Source organism: Loxodonta africana, chromosome 27 (assembly GCF_030014295.1).
Source record: "Loxodonta africana isolate mLoxAfr1 chromosome 27, mLoxAfr1.hap2, whole genome shotgun sequence".
Taxonomy (NCBI): Eukaryota; Metazoa; Chordata; class Mammalia; order Proboscidea; family Elephantidae; genus Loxodonta; species Loxodonta africana.
Window position 1 is genome coordinate 15,109,310 of NC_087368.1, and position 18,378 is coordinate 15,127,687.

Below are 18,378 nucleotides of genomic sequence, written 5' to 3' on the forward strand. Positions count from 1 at the left end.
TGTCCAAAGTCCTGTGTCAGCAGGGGCTGCTGTATTTAATTCACACATTTTAAAAAAATGTCTAGGACTGTCTCCACTTTAAGTAGTTTAGCTGGAAGGAAGACTTCTCCAGTGTTGCAGAAGTCACCTATAATCTTTGAAGCAGTTTAGTATTTGCTTTGAAAACTACACTCACATATACATTAGGAGGTTTATTTCTAATGCTGAAAAGTCTTGGAGAATTTTATCCACTTTGCTGATTAAAAGAGGCCTAAATATGCTACGTCCTTGGTGTGCCAAATCTTGTGATTTCTTAATTTCAATACTAGCACTGAAATCCTAGAGCTAGACATATTACATCTGTCTGAGGCTCAGAAGTTTGATTATTCATTCATTGATTCAATAAATATTATCAACTAAATGTCAGGTGCTGGGTTAAGTACCTCGTATACAATAGTCAGGAAAAAAAAAAAGTCTTTGGAGTTAATGTCTGACTCCTCCAGTAAAGGATAAACTAATCAAACAGTGAGAAACTCAGAGGAAGGCTGTGAATGCATTACAAGGGAGCCCGACATGGACTAAAAGGAGAGAAACACTGTCCCAAGAAAATGATGCTTGAGTGGAGATAGAAGGGAGGAGAGTGTCCTAGGAGAGGGAATGCTGAAGCAGACAAAGGCACACTCTATAGCGGGGGGACGCAAAGAGCATGAGAGCCAGTGTAGTCAGAATGCAGAAAATGATGGGCTGAGGTAGAGTTGAGAAGGGCCAGACCACACAGGGACTTGTGGGACCCACTACAGATTTCCATCTTTGTCTCAAGAGTAACGCAACTCTTTAGAACAGTTCTAAGCAGCTGGGTGACATGACTTTAAATGAACACTTTGGATCTGAGTGGAGAACGTACTTGGAAGGGGCCAGAGTTGACGTGGGGAGAGCTGTTATTAGGTGATTGCAGTAGCCAAGGCAAGTGACGGTGGAGAGGAGTGGCTGGAACACAGACGTTCTAGGACCTGAACTTGACATGTGTAAAGCACAGACTGATATGGAGGGAAGGAGAAGGTGCCGTCAAGGATGACCCCTAGGTGGGTGGGTGCACTTGGGTCAATGGTGGAGCCATTCCTCTACGGCTGGGGGGAAAGGAACGGGGAGGGGGGCTCGGGCATGGGGGGAGGGGCAGAATCATGAGTTTGGGCTTAGACCATATCTGAGGTGCTTTCAAGACATTCAGGTGCAGACGTTGAGTAGGCGACAGGACAGATGGATCTGGAGGCTCAGAGGAGAGTGTGGACAGGAAATACAGATATAAGCCGTGGGTACAGAGGTGGTGACGCCTTGGGAATGAATGAGATTTTCTGGGAAAGAGGTAAAAGATGAGAGGAGAAACAGGGGAGGTGTGCACCCTGAGGAACTTGGTGGGAAACCAGGAAAATGTGGTGGGATGGAACCCAGAGAAAAGAGTGCTCCAAGAGGGAGAGGGTGGCCAACAGGTCAGTGCTCAGGGAGCCCCACATGGTGAGGACTAAATGGAGGTGCTGTCACAGGTAACCACAGACCTGTAGGAACAGAATGCAGAGCAGCCAGCCAAGCAGTGAATGGCAGAGACACTGAGAGCTGACAACTCCGTCGAGAAGTTTGGCTGCGAGCCCTCAAAACTACTACTCTGAGGAAATCTTTAGATCTTGAACTGAAACTATCCCCTGAAGTCACCTTTGAATCAAATAACAGTTTAGCCTAATTAGAAAAGAATGTCTGCATTAAGCACTATATTCTTTTAAAGAATTATCTGTATGTGATCAAACTGACAACAGCAACTCGAAAGGATAGATGAGAAGCTCAGAGGGACAGTGAGTGTGTGTTAATGATGGTAAAATCATTTGGAAAAGGTTGTTGAGAAAGGTGGCACAACTTGAAGAACATAACCAATGTCACTGAATCGTACATGTAGAAATTATTGAAATGGTGTATGTTTTGTTGTGTGTATTTTCACTAAAAGAAGAAATAAAAAAAATTTTTAAAAACATTCAAAAAAAGAAAGGAAGTTTGGCTGAAAACTCCTCTCTCTCTGGGACTCCACCAGTGAGATGACCTAGACGGTATCACACAGAACAAGTGTTCAACGCTAACTGCCTCTAATCTTTGGAACTTAGCTGAGGATAAACAGATAAATTGAGAAAGCAGTCAACCCATATTTGTATAGTTGGGGCCTCAAGTTGCCAGTTGCTGTCAAGACGATGCAAATCATGGTGACCCCATGTATGTCCGAGTAGAACCGTGCTCCCAAGGGATGATTTTTCGGATCACCAGACCTTTCTTCTGGGGAGCCCCTGGGTAGACTTGAACCTCCAACCTTTCAGTTAGCAGCCAAGCACTTCATTGTTTGTGCCACCTAGGGCAAGTTTCTACTGACCATCCTCTCTGATTTTCCCTCAGGGGTTCTACTCCTTAGAGCAGCTTTAAAAGTCAATCTCTAAAGTCCGCTCAAGCTCCTATTGGCTCATCTCCCTCTGGGGATGTAATGTCCTTCCTACCAAAGTCAAACCATGTGTCTGTCCTTTGGAATCCACCTACAACCAGGAATATCTGTCCAGACAACGTGGAACTAACTCCAGTCTTAAGGGCTGAAGCCTGCTTTCTTTCAGTGTCTGACAGGAGATCTCACGTGCTTGTTTAATGTCACTCTTTCCATGACTGCTTGCAGCTCCCATGAACCTACGGCTACGCTGTAACAGACAAGGATCTCTAGCTGATCCATCTTGCAGCTGGTGGCTGACTGCTCCTAGTGGGTAATGGCGGACTTGGAGGCTGCCTTCTGGCCCACCGCTGCTGTCACCTGTCACATTAATGTCTCAGAGCTTGAAAAAGACCTTCCTCTGCACCCCGGCCCATCTGCCACCAAGTCATTATTCCTTGGCATTCCTTCCCTAAGTGGGGTTCCCGTGGATTTGTTGGCTGGTGAGGGTCTACTACAATCTGTTCACTTGCTTGATGATCCTGTCTGGGCTCCGTATCCAAAGAACATGAGGAACTGAGAGTGGGGAACATGGGGGATGGGCCAGGTATGAGATGAAGCAGATCCTGCCTGAGAAGGTGGCAAAGGTGGAATGGGCTAGATCCAGGTGGTTCCTGACTTGGGCCAATGGGCTCGTTGGCCTCTTCCTGAGAAAACTGGTGAAACACCCACAGGAAAAGCATCCCTGAGAAGTGTGCAGGTTTGAAACATCAGTCATCTGGCAGAAGGAGACAACTTGGCTGGACTTTAGGAAACACAGGGAAGATTTTCTGAGAATCGCCATGGTCTCAGGGTGACTGTGTTTCTGGGATAGCTCTTGTGAAGTCCAATTAGGGGCCTTCCTGAAGATGGAATGGCCTGAGGATTCATGGCTGAAGGCTAAGGCTGGCCTCTGTCTACATCAGCAGCTATTAACTCACAGGCCTTTGGATGGGGGCCTGTCAAGAAAGGACTTTGGCAGGGTTCCTCTGCCAAGATCACTTGGTGGTCTCCAAACTTCGGATGTCCTGAGGGATCTAAGGGGGCAGGCAGCTTGTCATGAGATTACAACACGAAGAAACTGGGCATGAGTTCAAGCCATTCTCACCCTGGACAGACTGCAGCTGCCTTCATGCCCCTATTTTTAGCCTTGTGGGAATATCTGGCATGTCTGTGTGTCCAGAAGAAACGGTCTCCTCCGCTCCTCTGGCCTGGTGAGCAGGAGGCTGGTAGCCGATTCCCTCAAGCCCCCTCACCCATCCCCCATTTCATCAGCCTCAGGTGTGACTGGGTCTGCAAAGGGGCTCAGGTGTTCCTTGGGCTCTGAGAGCCCACGGAGGTTGGAGCAGGCTCCCCACACAGCTGCTGGAGAGCATCTACTGCAAAGAGAAGCCCTGCTAAAGAAAACCGAGGCAGGCAGGCAATCCAGGTCACCTACCTTTGATTCCTTTTTCTTGATTTTCTGAGGTAGACATGGTCTCTGGAGAAAGACAATCTGCTTGGTGGTTACGTTCCCCTCCCTGTAACACACAGAGAGCTGAGAATGAGTTTCCTTCTGCCTGGAGAAACCCAAAACCTGAAACAGATGGTGCAATCCCTAACTTCACTCAGGCAGACAAGCCACAGAAAGGAAAGCCCCCACCGAATCCTGAGAGGTTAGAAATCAAGAAGCCCACTCTCCCCACTCTCCCACCCCCAGGTTAGCCACCCTTGCTTCCAGGGAGCTGTCTCAGGGGCTCAAGCAAAGCTCTTTGGGTGTTCCTGCAAAGTCAGTTTCACAGCGGGAGGCTCCCGCCTCCTGATGTGAAGTAACAGCCTAGCATCTTGGCCAAATGATGACAAACTGGCTTCTTCAGTGAATCTCAATGGGGCGGGAGGCCTCTTCCCAATCTGTCTCTGGTAATGATGCCACAGAGGGACCTGGTTGGCCCGGGATGGCCGGCTAGATGAGGACCTGGGCGGTGAGCTCAGTGGATCAGCCATTTCAGGATAGTGGGCAGAGGGGTTGCTTCGCACAGGGTCTTGGCCATACAGGGTCTTGCCGTGTGGTGAGACAGTGTGGCTCCTGCAGGTACAGCGATAATTACTCCTGCACGGGGCGGCAGGCAGGGCCCTCAGCTCTGCTTTGAATTAACAAATGGGGTGAGAGACTGCTCTTTCTTCCCAGGAAGATAGAAAGACAGGATTCCATGGAGTTGCCTTTAAAGATGATAGAAATAATGCAAGAGAGATAGCTGTCTTCTCATGCTCCCACCCTTCTGTTGACTTTCTTTACATCTCTATTTTGCAAATGTCTTCTCTGCTAAGGCAACACGTTACTGCATCCATTTAGGGGTCTGAGAGGGAACAGAGGGAGAGAACACTTACTCGGCACCTATTTTGTGTGAGGCACTGAGCTGGGTGACTTCACAACTAAGGGTTCACTTAACTAGTTGCCCTGGAGTCAACTCCGACTCATGGAGACCCCATGAGTGTCACAGTAGAACTGTGCTCCGTAGGGTTTTCAATAGCCATTTTTGCAGAAGTAGGCTGCTAGGCCTTTTTTCTGAGGCACCTGTGGGTGCACTCCAGCCTCCAACCTTTTAGTTAACAGTCGAACACATGAACCATTTGTTACCACCCAGGGACTCTCAAGAATAGACAGCAAACCCAAAATACAGATGGAAGACCTTTTGGGGTTGGTGTGACTGGGACAAGCACCTGACTTCAAGGGATAGAAGGGAGAGTGGAGGATGGACAAATGGCAGTGAACCAGAAATTGTAAGGAATGCCACAAGCAAAGGCTGAGACCCCAGGTCTTCATATCTCCTCTGTGGGGCCACTAACCAGTACCACGATCTAGGGCAAGTCCCTAACCTCCCTGCCACACTTTCTTCAGCTGTAAAATGGATTTAATAAAAAATACCACCTCATAGGATTTTTTTCCTTTTTGAGTACTAAATAAAATTATATATAAATTGCCTACCTAGCTTGGCACAGGGCACATAGCAGGTGCATCTGAGGGCTCTAGGCCGTCTCCGCCCAGGTGGTACCCTGGGACATGCAGGACAGGAATGCTCCACTGGCCAAGGCTCCTTATGGGGAAAGAGGGGCGCAGGAGAGACCCTGGGTGGGGGGTGGTGAAGAAGCTGAAATCTTAGCTCTGCCACTAACCGTACCAGCCTCCAAGGACTAGAAGAATTAAGCACGTAAAGCGCTTATTAAGAACAGCATCTAGCACAGAATCAGTGCTCAGTAATTAACCTTACCCCCACTATTGTTACCTGGTCGTCTTGATGACGGGAGTAGGTAGCACACAGGTGAGCTGCCAGCCATAGGCAGCCAATGAGTTCAGCAGTGGCACGTAGTCTGTTTGCACCTCGACACCCTGGGGAGAAAGACCACGTTAGGGTCTCACGATGACTTCCATGTGACTGAGAGGGGACATTCAATCCACCAACTCAACAAAGCAGAGAGGAGGCGGGGATGCCCTACAGCTCGTAGGCCCCCACTCTGATGCTCGCCGAAGGATCTTTCAAGAGTTTGGAGCCAACAACCAACATGGGATTTCTTTCCAGCCTGGCTCAGTCTGTGTAGTTGGCAAGGAACTAGAGCCAAAGGATTAATCCATTAATTTTGTTTTATCCTTGTCTGGACAAAAAGCCTCCTGTGAGTTTCACTGAAGAGGCACAATAGCCTCACCTCACAGATGCATTCAGGGCATACGAGGACACACACTGCTTGGGGTGATCTGGGGTGTGGTGGGGGTTAAATTACACCTCACAAATGATCAGGTCACCTGCATCCAGCCACAGTGGCACACACACACATGCGTGTGCATACGTGAACGCAACACGGAGGGATTTTGCCTGTTACATACCCTGCCTCACAGGGATAGATAAATGCTACCCACCTTGTACTTCAAATCAGGAATGGGGGTGGAGGGCGGTCAAACCTTTCAATTTAGAGACTCAGTCCAGCTCCTGCAGGAAGACAACCCTAACGTGTGGCCAGTGCCTTTGGTCCCATACTTAGGCATTCTCACTACGACAGGCTTTGCTTCTTCCTCTAAGCTCCTCGCTAAAACGGAAAGTGCAGGCCCTGCCCCTGCCCTGGGTGGACACTGAATGCACCACTGCTGTTAGGTTGGCTTCAGAAAATCCCAAACATGTGTCCAGATTCCTTCCAACCTATGCAGCCATGTGGATTCATTCATCTGGTATTTGTGAGTGGTGGTGGGTACAGAGGTGAACCCAGGCATGGTGCTGCCTGCTGGAGTTCACAGTCCAGCAGAGGCAACAAAACAGACATGCAAATAACCAAAATGCAAAATGGCAGGGTCATAAGGCCCTGCATGTCAGAAGAGAGGGGGATCCTAGCCACAGTCAAGGTGGGCTTTGTGGGGCTCAAGGATGCCAGGAAACTGACAAGTGGTGTTGGGGAAGGGGCATTCCAGGGGGAGATTGCCAGCATGTGTAAATTGGAAGATAAAGTTGGGAGGCAGGGCCTAGAGTGCTGAGGAGGGTGGGCTTAACTCAGGAGTGCTCTGTTCAATGGGGATGGTCCACAGTGTGGGCTGCCCAGGTGGGGGCCTTTTGGAAACAGAACCAGTTCACTTGGCTGCCCTGGGCTAGAGGGCAGGAAGAAGGATGAGGGAACAACCAGCCCCGCCTCTTTAAAGAGCTTTTAAAGCTTCTAAAACTGGGCACCAGTCCCAGTGCAGCTACCAAGTCACTTGAGCCCCTGGCAATTAATTTACCCTTCATGAACCTCAGTTTCTTCAACTATATAAAAATATATATTGGCCCATATCAGTGGTCCTCAAAGTGTGGCCTCTGGGCCAGTATCATCAGTATCACCAGGATACTTGTGAGAAATGCATACTCTCAGACTCCACCCAGACCTGCTGAATCAGAAGCTCTGGGAGTGGGCCCAGGAATCAGTGTTTGAACAGCCCTCGCACTAGTTCTGACGCGCCTAAGTTTGAGAACCACTGCCTACGTCGTCTCTTAGGTCCCTTTCGACGAAAGAAAAGAATCTACAGTTCTGTGGCCAGAATGTACCTGCTGTTCCCTGCAGTCTCTTTCCCATCACTCTCCATCTGAGGAAAAAAATTTAGGGAAGAAGAGAAAGCAAGGGAAGGAGAAAAGGAGCAGGGAGGGAAGGGGAGGGAGGAGAAGGGAGAGGGACAAGTATAATCAATTTACAGGAGGCAGACAGGAGAGGCCCTCAATATGGCTCCTTCCCTGGAAGCCCCGCCCAGGCCAGCAGAGGACCAGCAACCCCCAGCTTCCCGACCAGAGTGTGGCCAGCGTCCCCACTGTGGGCATTGCCCCCTGTGCCCCTCTTGCTGAAGGAAGGGTTGTGTTACTGCATTTCTGGATCAGCCTGCCGCCATCCCTTCACTCCCGGTTTAGAGAAAGGAGGGGAAAAAAAAAATTAAAATCTACCCTCTCTAGCTTTGCAAGGTTATGATTACTTGGGCCTATCAAGAATAACCTCCCCACTTTATCAAGCACTGTGACAAACCCGCCACAATCAGACGGTAGCCATGGCAACCAGGACAAGCTTTGACACCTCACAAAGCCCTGACTGGCAGAATGGAGTCCTTTTATTGGTGACTGTGCCTCAGCCAGGTTTTCTCCTTTCTCCACCAGCACCCAGAGCGGCAAGACAATGAAGGACCCCCGCTGAAGCCTGACCCGCCTGCTCAGACAGCCTCTGCTGGCGGGCAGCTTCTATCTTGCTCTATTTTATTTCATTTTGCCACTATCTTAAAGAGAAAGACAGCAGGATTTCTCCCAAACATTTTTTCCCTTCGAGGTAGGGGATGTCAGCTGGAGGGTACAGAATGATAAAGCCAAAAGGGAAAGGAAAAGCACAACAAAACAAATACAACCCTGCCTGAGAGAGCTGAGAGTTCCATCTCAAGTATTAATTTCTGGCCATCACATGGTGAACTGGAAAGTAAATATAAGGAGAAAGGGGTGAGGTGTGACACTCCACCAGATCCTCTGACTCCAACTATTTGAGCTGGTCTTGGTTTAATTAATGTTAAATGTGGTTTTCCATTTTACAAATGCATATTACAAACAGAGTAAGAAGATGGCATTTCTAAAACACAATTGAGCTCCACATAGTGAGTGGAAGGCTTTTAAATCCATTAGCTAAGACAGGTGGTAGGAAACATACCCGGATGGAAGGGTCTCTTTGATCTGCTTTTTGTGACACTCCAGTGAGGAGAGAAGAAAGCACAAACAGCACTCAAAAGCCAGCCTGCTTATCAAAAACAAAAAGACATTTCTTTCTGTGAGTAGGAGCAAAAAATTTAATTAACTCTCCACTCTCCTGTGGTGGATACGTAATCTCTGATCACACCTGGAGTGTTAAAAAAAATGCAGTACGTCCTGTGGTTTTTCAACTTGTATAAAAGGAATTCATTTGTATTTATAGTTCTTTTTTTCCCTTTGTTCCCTATAATTTCTTCAGTGATCGCAAATCAACTAAAGAAACAGACATCCAACACAACCTTCCTTTACCCTCCAATAATTATGACCACAGAATGTAGAGTTTACTAAGAAACACATTTTTCTTCTGATCATTTTTTTAAGATCCTCTGTTCAGGGAAATAACGAGGAGGTCCACTGACAAAGTTTCTATCCTGAATGTCAGTTTGCTCCTCCTTTTTCCCCTGCTTCAATCTGTGGAAGTAATCTGGGAAAACAGCATTTTAAAAGAGAATACTTCGCTCCTTATACGTGACCGTAAATGAAGAGTAACAGGGACTCAAACTCCCATCTCTGAAAGGTGTGCAGGAACCGCTCAGGGATGGTCACCATACCTGAAAACAGTGACTCTTTTCCTGACATCCACAAGGTGAACCCTTGTCTTTCACCAAGAATGCATGTAAGAAAAAAACCCTGCAAAAATCACTTCTGTGTCATTCATAAAATTGCTACCAAAACAATAACACCCAACACTTACTAAAACCCAAAACCCAGTGCCGACAACACCAACACTTACTAGCAGAGCAAATTTATACTATTATTACTTTACGCATCAGTTTTAGATATTATCTATTGATTTCACACCATGGGAAATGAAGGCTTAGCACTGCTGAACACATCTCTCACTTCCTCTTTCTTTGTGCTTCAAAGTTATATTTTAATTTTGGCTAAATCAAAAGTCAGTTTTGGGATTATGATAACTTCACAAACATTGCTCAATGCTGGGTGAAGTGATGCACTGTAATCAACCTTCATTTTTATATAACCCTTTGTTTTGCCTGGAGTTAATCGTTACCTCAATTTTTTTTCATCTGCCTGGTTGTCCATGAACCCATCGCTAATTTATCCTACATGTTCCAATATATTTATTACATGCCATTAATAAACTTTCCATGTGCCTAGTTCCATTTTTTCTCTTGAAGACATCATTTCTGGAGCCCTTTGTCCCTTGCATCTGGCTGCTTTCCATGCCTGAGGGCTCTTTTCCACTACTGTCCTACGCAGGCAGTTTTTAGTTTCTGGGTTTCCTCCTAATTTTGCTAGAGCACACTCTCTAGTGGCTCCCTAGGAAACAACGCCCTGTAGGTTATTTAAATCCCTGCATTCCTAAAAATGTCTTTATCTTCACCCTTACCCAACAGTTTGGGTACAGAATTCTGGGATGAAATTAATTTCTCCACCTAAATTTTGAAAGTATTGCTCCACTAGCTTCTAGATGTCAGCATTGCTCTTGAGATATCCACTGTGATTATTGATTTTCGGGTGTAAGCCACTGTGTCTCTTTGGAACTTTTTAGGGTTCCCCCCGCTCCCGGATTTCCAGAGTTTCTCAACAATGTGTCTTGGTGTGGGTCTTTTTCAATGAAAGGCCTTGCAATCTGAGGATTCTTGTGTTCTTACATTTTTTTTTTTCCTTTGTAAGTCCCCATCTTCTTTCTTTCTGGAACTATTAGTCCAAATGTGGGATTGATCTTTACTGTATTACCTTTTTTTCTTCTAATTCCTTCCTCTGTCTTTTCATTTTATCTTCTGAAAAATTTGTCTTCTAATTTTTTTACATTTTAAACTTTTCTGTCACTTGATTTTTAAGATCCAAAAGCTTTTATTTTTTTACCTTTTGATTATTTCTTTATCACATTCTAATTTTGTTTCATGTGTACACATATTTTATCTCTTTAGGCATTTTTTCTGATCCCTGCATTGTCTCTATAGTCACTAGGACGCATGAGCTAGAGATGGTTAGCCACCAGGGTGCATGAGGTAGAGATGGGTAGGGATCGTAACACACCAAATAAGGACTTCAAACCACCCCCCTGGCTTTAGCTCCGCAGTTCACCTCCCCTCATCCCTTGGTGATTTGTGCTTTGAAGACCAGAGATTTTCTTGAGTCCTGAAAGAGAAAGTGATTCCTCTGATCCATAACCCCTTAAGTGTCCTGGCTGCAGCTTTCTCCATCTTGCTAAATCAGTTACCACTCCTCTATCTACTTTGCATCTTCTAAAAATTTGTTGAAATCACTCATCTTCTACTTTCTCTTCTCTCAGTCTTTTTGTTCTTATAGGTAGGTATCTATCTATCTAATCCATCATCTATCCACCTATCTTGCCTTTAGTATCATTTCATTGGGCTTTTCATAAGAGAAAAGAAATAGTTGCCTATGTCCAATCCCCCAAGTTTAAAACAATTTTATTATTTTAATTTTTAAAAGACCCACTGGAAGCTCTTTCTTACTAACTTAGCATCCAGAAGCCATAAAGTAAAAATAAATTTGATTACATGAAAAATCCTTCTGCATGACAAAGGACAAATTACACCAAGTCAAATGACAAATGAGAAAATTTGTGCAATTCACATTACAGACAAAAAAGTTCCTAGAAATTTATATAAAAAAAAAAAAACAATAATCCAAATTTTAAAATAGATAAGGATATGAAAAGAGGTCACAGAAAAGGAAATTCAAACAGCCGTTAAGCACAAGAAAAAGCGCTGGATCTCAGTCATAATTAGAGAAATGCAAATTGAAACTAGTCTGAGGTACCATTTTCCTCCTACTAGATTGGCAAAAATCCAGAAGTTTGACAGCCCACTTTGTTGACCAGGCTGTGGGGAAGCAAACATTCTCAGACATCACTAGCAAGAGGGCAAACTAACTGGTTCAACCCTCACGGAGAACAATTTGACAATATCTTTCAAAATTACAAATATATTTACCCTCTGACCCAACAATCTCACTTCTGGGAATTTATCCTACATATAAAAGAATGACAAATGTACAAAGTTGATTACTAGAGACCTGTTAACACTGGAAATCACCCAAGTGCCCGTCAATGCCAGGCTTGTTAAATTATGTTTTATCCAAACAGTGGCCTGAGGCACTGAGTAATGGCTGCTCATGTGTTGAACCTGGGCATATACAATAAGGAAGGGCAATGAGAGGGAATGGGTTCCATTCTGGGCATGTTGAGTTTCAGGAACATGTGGAAACATCCGGAAGGCAGCTAGGTGAAATGGCCTGTGGTAGGCAGTATAACGGCTCCCCAAGATGTTCACATGCTAATCCCCGGAACCTGTACACATGTTACTTTCCATGGTAAAAGGGACTTTGCAGAGTGACTGAGGATCTTGAGGTGGGGAGAATATCCTGGATTATCTGATGTAATCACAAGGGTCCTTATAAGAGAGAGGCAGGGAGTGATCAGAGTCAGAGAGGGAGATGGGATGATGAATATAGAGGCCAGAGTGATGGGGCCACAAACCAAGGCATATAGGCAGCCTCTAGAATGTGGACAGAAAGGCAAGGAACCGATTCTCCCCTAGAGTTTCCAGATGAATGGAACAGTATTGACACCTTGATTTTAGCCCCTTAAGAGCCTTTTTGAACACCTGACCTCAGGAGCTGCAAAATAATAAATCAGTGTTGTTTTAATAGATAATAACAAATCTGTCACAGCAGCATTAGGAAAGGAATACACAGCCCAACACCAGGTAAAAGTCTGGATAGAGATAAGGACTTGGAGGTGGCCAACATGTGGCAGATGAAAACTCAAGGGGTGGGGATGCCTGAGGACTGCATTCCCTGGTGTGGAAGTGAGCAGAAGATGAACGAAAAGCACTGACTGAACTGGAAGAAATTAGCCCCTGAGGAGCCCAGGATGGGAAAGAGGTTTAAAAAGGGAGTTATCAACCCCATCGAATGTCTCAGGACAAGCAACACAGGATTGGAAAACCAGCTCTGCAGTTGACTGTGAAGGCTCGAGCAACTACGAGTAGGGACACTTCAGGAGGAAAGTGGCATACAGCAGGAGGGTGAGGCAGGGCTGGGTGGTGAGGAAGAGGCATGTAAACATCTTCTCAGAAAGCTGGGGTTTGCCCTGACTTTGCTCAGGCTCAGCACAGACCCTGGCACAGGGGCATATGGGGCAGGTGAGGGTCATGCCCTCACACAAGGATGGGACATGGGGGGTCCAAAAGCAGGACCTGGCGAGTGCCAAGCTGGAAAGCAGAAACATTTCACCTCCATCAAATGGAAGGTGGACGTTGTAACATTGAGACAGTCTTGCAGAAAACCCAGTAAGTCCTTCAGTGTGTTAAAGGGGATGGGTATACTCAGCCCCACTGCTCATTCATGAATCTCCACATTCAGTCAGCCTGGGTCTGTGCTGGATCCTGGGGAAGCAAAGTTGTGTGAGCCACTTCTCCTGCCCCAGGAGACGGTAGCCTGGGCTGTGGGGAGAACAAGAACACCCCAGCAGAGGGAAACACCACAGAGGTGTGGTGGGAGGTAGGACAGAGGACAGCACACCTTGCCCCTGCATCTCTCTGAGGAAAGGGCAAGTCCCTCTGAGGCCAACGGTCCTTCCTCCCTCTCCTCACCCCCCTACCCCTTCCACAGGACCACCAACTGCCTTCTAAAAGCCACGGAGGGAGGGGCAGGCAGAGCCTGGCGGCTGGAGATGTTGTTTTCCTCTTTGTTTTACACACAATGCCCCAGAAAAACATTTTGCTGATATGTAATTAGGCCAACAGAATAGAGCCTAAGAAAGCAGTCAGTCTCATTTTAGACAACTTTGGCTCTCATAATGTTCAAAGAGAATAATAAGTTAAAAATAAATAAATAAAACGCTTAGTTCTTAGAAGTAGAAAAAAGGGCAGATGGAAATCCATGTAGTGTGGAGACTTCAGTGCCAAGACTCTTTACCCACTCCTGCTGGCTAATTTGCATCTTTGCCTAATTTTTTTCTACCACGCAGGAAAGGCAACAAACCCTGTAGCCCTTTGTAAGCACAATAATAGTTGTAATTTGAGGTATTTAAAATGGCCCCAGTTCCTACCCTTCCTGTATCCAGATACCTTTACAACATGACTTTGCAGCTCCTCCCATGAAGAGGTAGAGTCTATTTCTCCACCCCTTGACTCCAGGTTGGTCTTGTGACTTGCTTTGACCCACAGAGTATGGCCAAAGTGACACTATGGGAATTATGGGAGTTCTGAACCTAGGCCTCAAGGGGCTTTGCTGCTTCTGCTTGCTCTCCTGGAGCCCTGGTTGCCCCAAGAGAACAAGCCCAGGCGAGCCTGCCCGACGATGAGAGACATGTGGCCCAGCCAGCTAGCAGACATGTGAGGGATATCATCTTGGACCAGCCCTTGCCCATCGATGACTGCAGATGGATGAATGGGCCCAGCTAGGTTATTCGAGCCTAGCCCAGACCATTGGGCTCCCCAGCTAACCACTGGACTCATGAGCCACAATCAAGTGTTGTTATTTTAATTCACTGAGCCTTGGGGTGCTTTACTACACAGCAGAAGCCAATTGATACAGTTTTATTATCCTAAAAAACAAAAACCAAACCAGTTGCCGTCAAGTTGATACCAACTCACGGTGACCCCATGTGTGTCAGAGTAAAACCGCACTCCATAGGGTTTTCCACAGGGTTTTCCATGGCTGATTTTTCGAAGCAGATCACCAGGACTTCCTTCTGGGGTGGGCTCAACCTGCCAACCTTTCAGGACATGTTAGCTTTGGTGGTCGGATGCAAACCATGTGCGCCACCCAGGGACCTTATTATCTTAAGAAGAGCTAAAAACCCAGACAAATCTCTAGGAGGAAAACAAGTGAAAGTCACCTTGTCTGATTTGAGAGACACAGAACAATGCAATAGGTACTATCGAATGGGACTCAGTGTTACTAATTTTCACCACACACCAGGCTGGCACACCTAGCCCTCATTTCTGCCATGCCAGTCACACTGTGACCTCACATTACAACTGTAGCCCTGAAGTCTAATTTATGTCCAGCACTGCCACCAGCATACCCTGGGAGCTAGAGATAAAACCCACACTGGGAAACAATGTCCTAGCCCGAGACACTGTCCTGGCTTCTCCTAAAGTACCACGCCAAGCTGGCAGGAAAACTAAACCTGTACATGCCAAGATAACGGTCTCCTGGATTCAAGGATGAGCTGGGTGATTTGGGTCTGCTACTTTTGGTTTCTCTGAAGTCATACAAGCAGAAGGCGAAAGGGGCTGTGGGATGGAGAGGCAGGAGAGGGCAGGCTGTACTTGTTATCAGAGCTGCTTGTCACAGGTACCTGCACAGGCAGGAGGACACGCCAGGTGTGTTAATGAAGGGCTCCCAGATTACCGGGAGGTAATGAGGCCTAACATTTCCAGGGCCGAGTGGGCAGCAGCTGGGGCCGTCTCTGACCCTTAGGTTCTGACGCTGCGGTCCTGAGTGCAGACAGTTAAGCAATTTGAAGCTGTTCCATCCTGTCGGTTGTTCTGCAGAAGCCCGCATACTGCCACGGCACCAGGTCCACACTCTCCAGAAGCTGACATTTCACACACATACTGCATGCATCAGGTGGCCAGGAGGCCTCGCTGGCAGACTTGGAAACAGCTTTGTTTGATTAACAATTAAACAAGAAACATTTTCCCCATCCAGGGACTTGCCAAGTCCCTCCCACTTGCCTTGATGAGTGAGAGGAAATTAGACTTTCTTGGGATACATGGATATTGCAACTTTATCGCTCTCTCTCGGCAATTTAGGGTAGATCAAGGATCATGTTTTTAACCTTTTTTTTCTTGTCTTTCACCTCATCTACTACCTAAAAAAGGGAGAGAGGATTTAAAAAGAGCCTGCCTACAGCATATAACTAAAAGATATCTGGTGTGGGAAGCAGAGGAGGGAGCCAGTTAGCCAGCTAAAATTGTAGAACTTAAAACAACGTCAAAGTTATTGCCCTTCTCTGTTCCTGACAGCTTACTAATAATCATAAAATGCTGTCCCAGAGGAAGACATCTCTGAACCAAAGTTGGTTCAAAATGTTAACAGAGAAGAAAATGGAAGTTAAAAGAGTTACTCTACTGTCGATAGGCAAACTCACAACAGACCAAACCCAAAAAACCAAACCTGTTGCCGTCGAGTTGATTCCAACTCATAGTGACCTGCCCCATAGGGTTTCCAAGGAGTGGCTGATGGATTTGAACTACGGACCTTTTGGTTAGCAGTTGAGCTCTTAACCACTGTGCCACCAGGGCTCCAACAACAGACAGAGCCACATAAAGCGCCCACGTGCTGGGCAGTAGCAGCCTCGCATTCACTCCGAAAGGAAAGTGGGTGAAATGGAAGTGCCGTGGAAAGCTGAACACAAAGATTTCCTCTCCCTGACTTTCTCTACCTGGTAAATTCAAGGTGTCATGTTCCCACTTAGGTGCCGGGGCAATCACATTTGGTCAATATTATGGTAACCAAATTGTCAATGTCTTATTGCTATGGTTACCGTGATTCTAACTCAACCGGCTCTCCTCCTCCAAGCCTCTACCTCAGGCCAAATTATGTTGTACTGATCCCACAGCGGAGCCCTGGTGGCACAGTGGTTAAGAGCTACAGCTGCTAACCAAAAGGTCGGCAGTTCGAATCCACCAGCCGCTCCTTGGAAACCCTATGGGGCAGTTCTACTCTGTCTTATAGGGTCGCTGTGAGTTGGAATCGATTTGAGGGGAACGGAGGTTAGGGTGGGGTGGGGTGGGGAGGGGAGGATCCCACAGCAAGTCCTTTGAGGACAATGCTTCTGGTAAGTGAACTTCTCATGGGGCTTCTGTTCTTCATCATACTGATCACTACTCGGCATTTATTAGTTTTTGTGTTTATTGCTATCTCCTCCACTAGAATTCAATCTCCATCAAGGCAGGGAGTTTACCTTGTTCCTGATGAACCATGAGCTCCTAGGGAAGCATCTAGCACATAGGAAGTGCTCAACAAATAGCTTCTGAGTGAGTGAATGAAGTCACCTGTCCTAACATTTTCAGCATAGGCTCTGCCACTGCTGTTTTGTATTCTCAAAATCGCATCAATATGGGTGCAAATCACATCTAACATTAAAGAGACATGAGTTTACCATTAACAATGTGAGTTAATCTGCCAGGATGCTCCGATACCATCCTTCTGGGCATTCTGTATGTGGAAGTTAGAATTATATTATGTATGAAAATTAAATGCACAGTCATCCTGGTCACTAAGCACTAAGGCCATTGGGCATCTGAGGAGACAAAGACTGTCTGGTAAGTTATTAAACGGGCTACACACAAATTCTTCTCCTCCCTGCTTTCTGTGCCGTTACAGTGTGTGCTGCAGATCCTCCTATCAGGAGGTAGTATCTACTCTCTACCCCTTGACTCTGAGATTGGTTGTGTGACTTTCTCTGACCAAAGGGACACTAGCAAATGTGATGCAAACCAAGGTGTGAAAAAAGTTGTCATGCTGGGTCCTGCCTTATTGCTGCTCTAAGGAACCAGACAACCACCTCTGAAAAGCCCAGGCTAGCCTGCTGAATGTTGAGATCCATGAGGCCCTGCTACCCCAGCTGATAGCCAGCCAACCTCCAGATATGTGAGCGAGGCCATCATGGATCATCTAGCTGTCAGCTGATGCACGAGAGAGTCCAGCAGATATCAGCAGAGCAGCCCCACTAGAAGAACTGCCCAGCTGACCCAAAGAATTGTGAGCAAAATACAAGATTGTTGTTTGAAGCCACTAAGTTTGGGGTGGTTTACTACACAGGAAAAACTGACAAAACATCCCAGCAAAGAAAAGCCCAGGACCTGATGGCTTTACTGGTGAATTATACCAAACATTTACAGAAGAATTAACACCAACTTTTCTCAAATTCTTTCGAAAAATAGAAGAGGTAGGAATGCATTATATCAAATTAGCATTACTCTGATACCAAAGCCAGACAAAAGACATCATAAGAAAATTATAGACCAATATTCCTTATGAATACAGATGCAAAAATATTCAACAAAATACAAGCAAACTTAATCCTTAATTAAAAGGATTACACATCATGATCAAGTGGGATTTATCCCAGGAAGGGTGGTTTGACATTACAAAATCAATTAGTGTAATCACATTTATGGAATGGAGGAAAAAATACATAATCAATTCAATCGATGCAGAAAAAGAATTTGACAAAATCTAATATCACTCTATGATAAAAATGCTCAACAGAGTCAAAAAAAATTTTTTTTTTCCAAAACCTGATAAAAAGCATTCATGAAAAAATCACAACTAACATTATACTCAATGGTAAAAGATTTTCTCTCTAGGACCAGGAACAAGACAAGGATGTGCACTTTTGCAACTGCTATTCAACATTGTACCGGATGTTCTAGCCAAAGCAATTAGGTAGCAAAAGAAATAGAAGGCTCTCAAATCTGAAAGAAAGAAGTAAAACTGTCTCTATTTATAGATGACATGATCTTATATAGAGAAAATCCTAAATAATCCCACCCCCACATGTACACACACAAAAAATACTAGAGCTAATAAAGCCATCAAAGTTGCAAATTACAAGAGCAACTCAAAAGCTTCAGCTGTATTTCTATACACTAGCAATGAGCAATCCAAAAATGAAATTAAGAAAAC

General features: G+C 45.8%; 1 protein-coding gene across 4 annotated transcripts in view; it reads right to left on the reverse strand.

Annotated features, from left to right (window-relative positions):
- The window catches only part of RFTN1 (raftlin, lipid raft linker 1), a 238,501-nt gene that overhangs the window by 9,928 nt on the left and 210,195 nt on the right, over positions 1-18,378 (reverse strand). For all 4 annotated transcript variants that reach the window (XM_023554948.2, XM_023554946.2, XM_003415792.4 and 1 more), the window contains 2 exons: positions 5,731-5,834; positions 3,906-3,987 (listed from right to left, as the gene is read on the reverse strand). In XM_023554948.2, the coding sequence (XP_023410716.1) occupies positions 3,906-3,987; positions 5,731-5,834 (186 nt within the window). The remainder of the gene's footprint in view (positions 1-3,905; positions 3,988-5,730; positions 5,835-18,378) is intronic.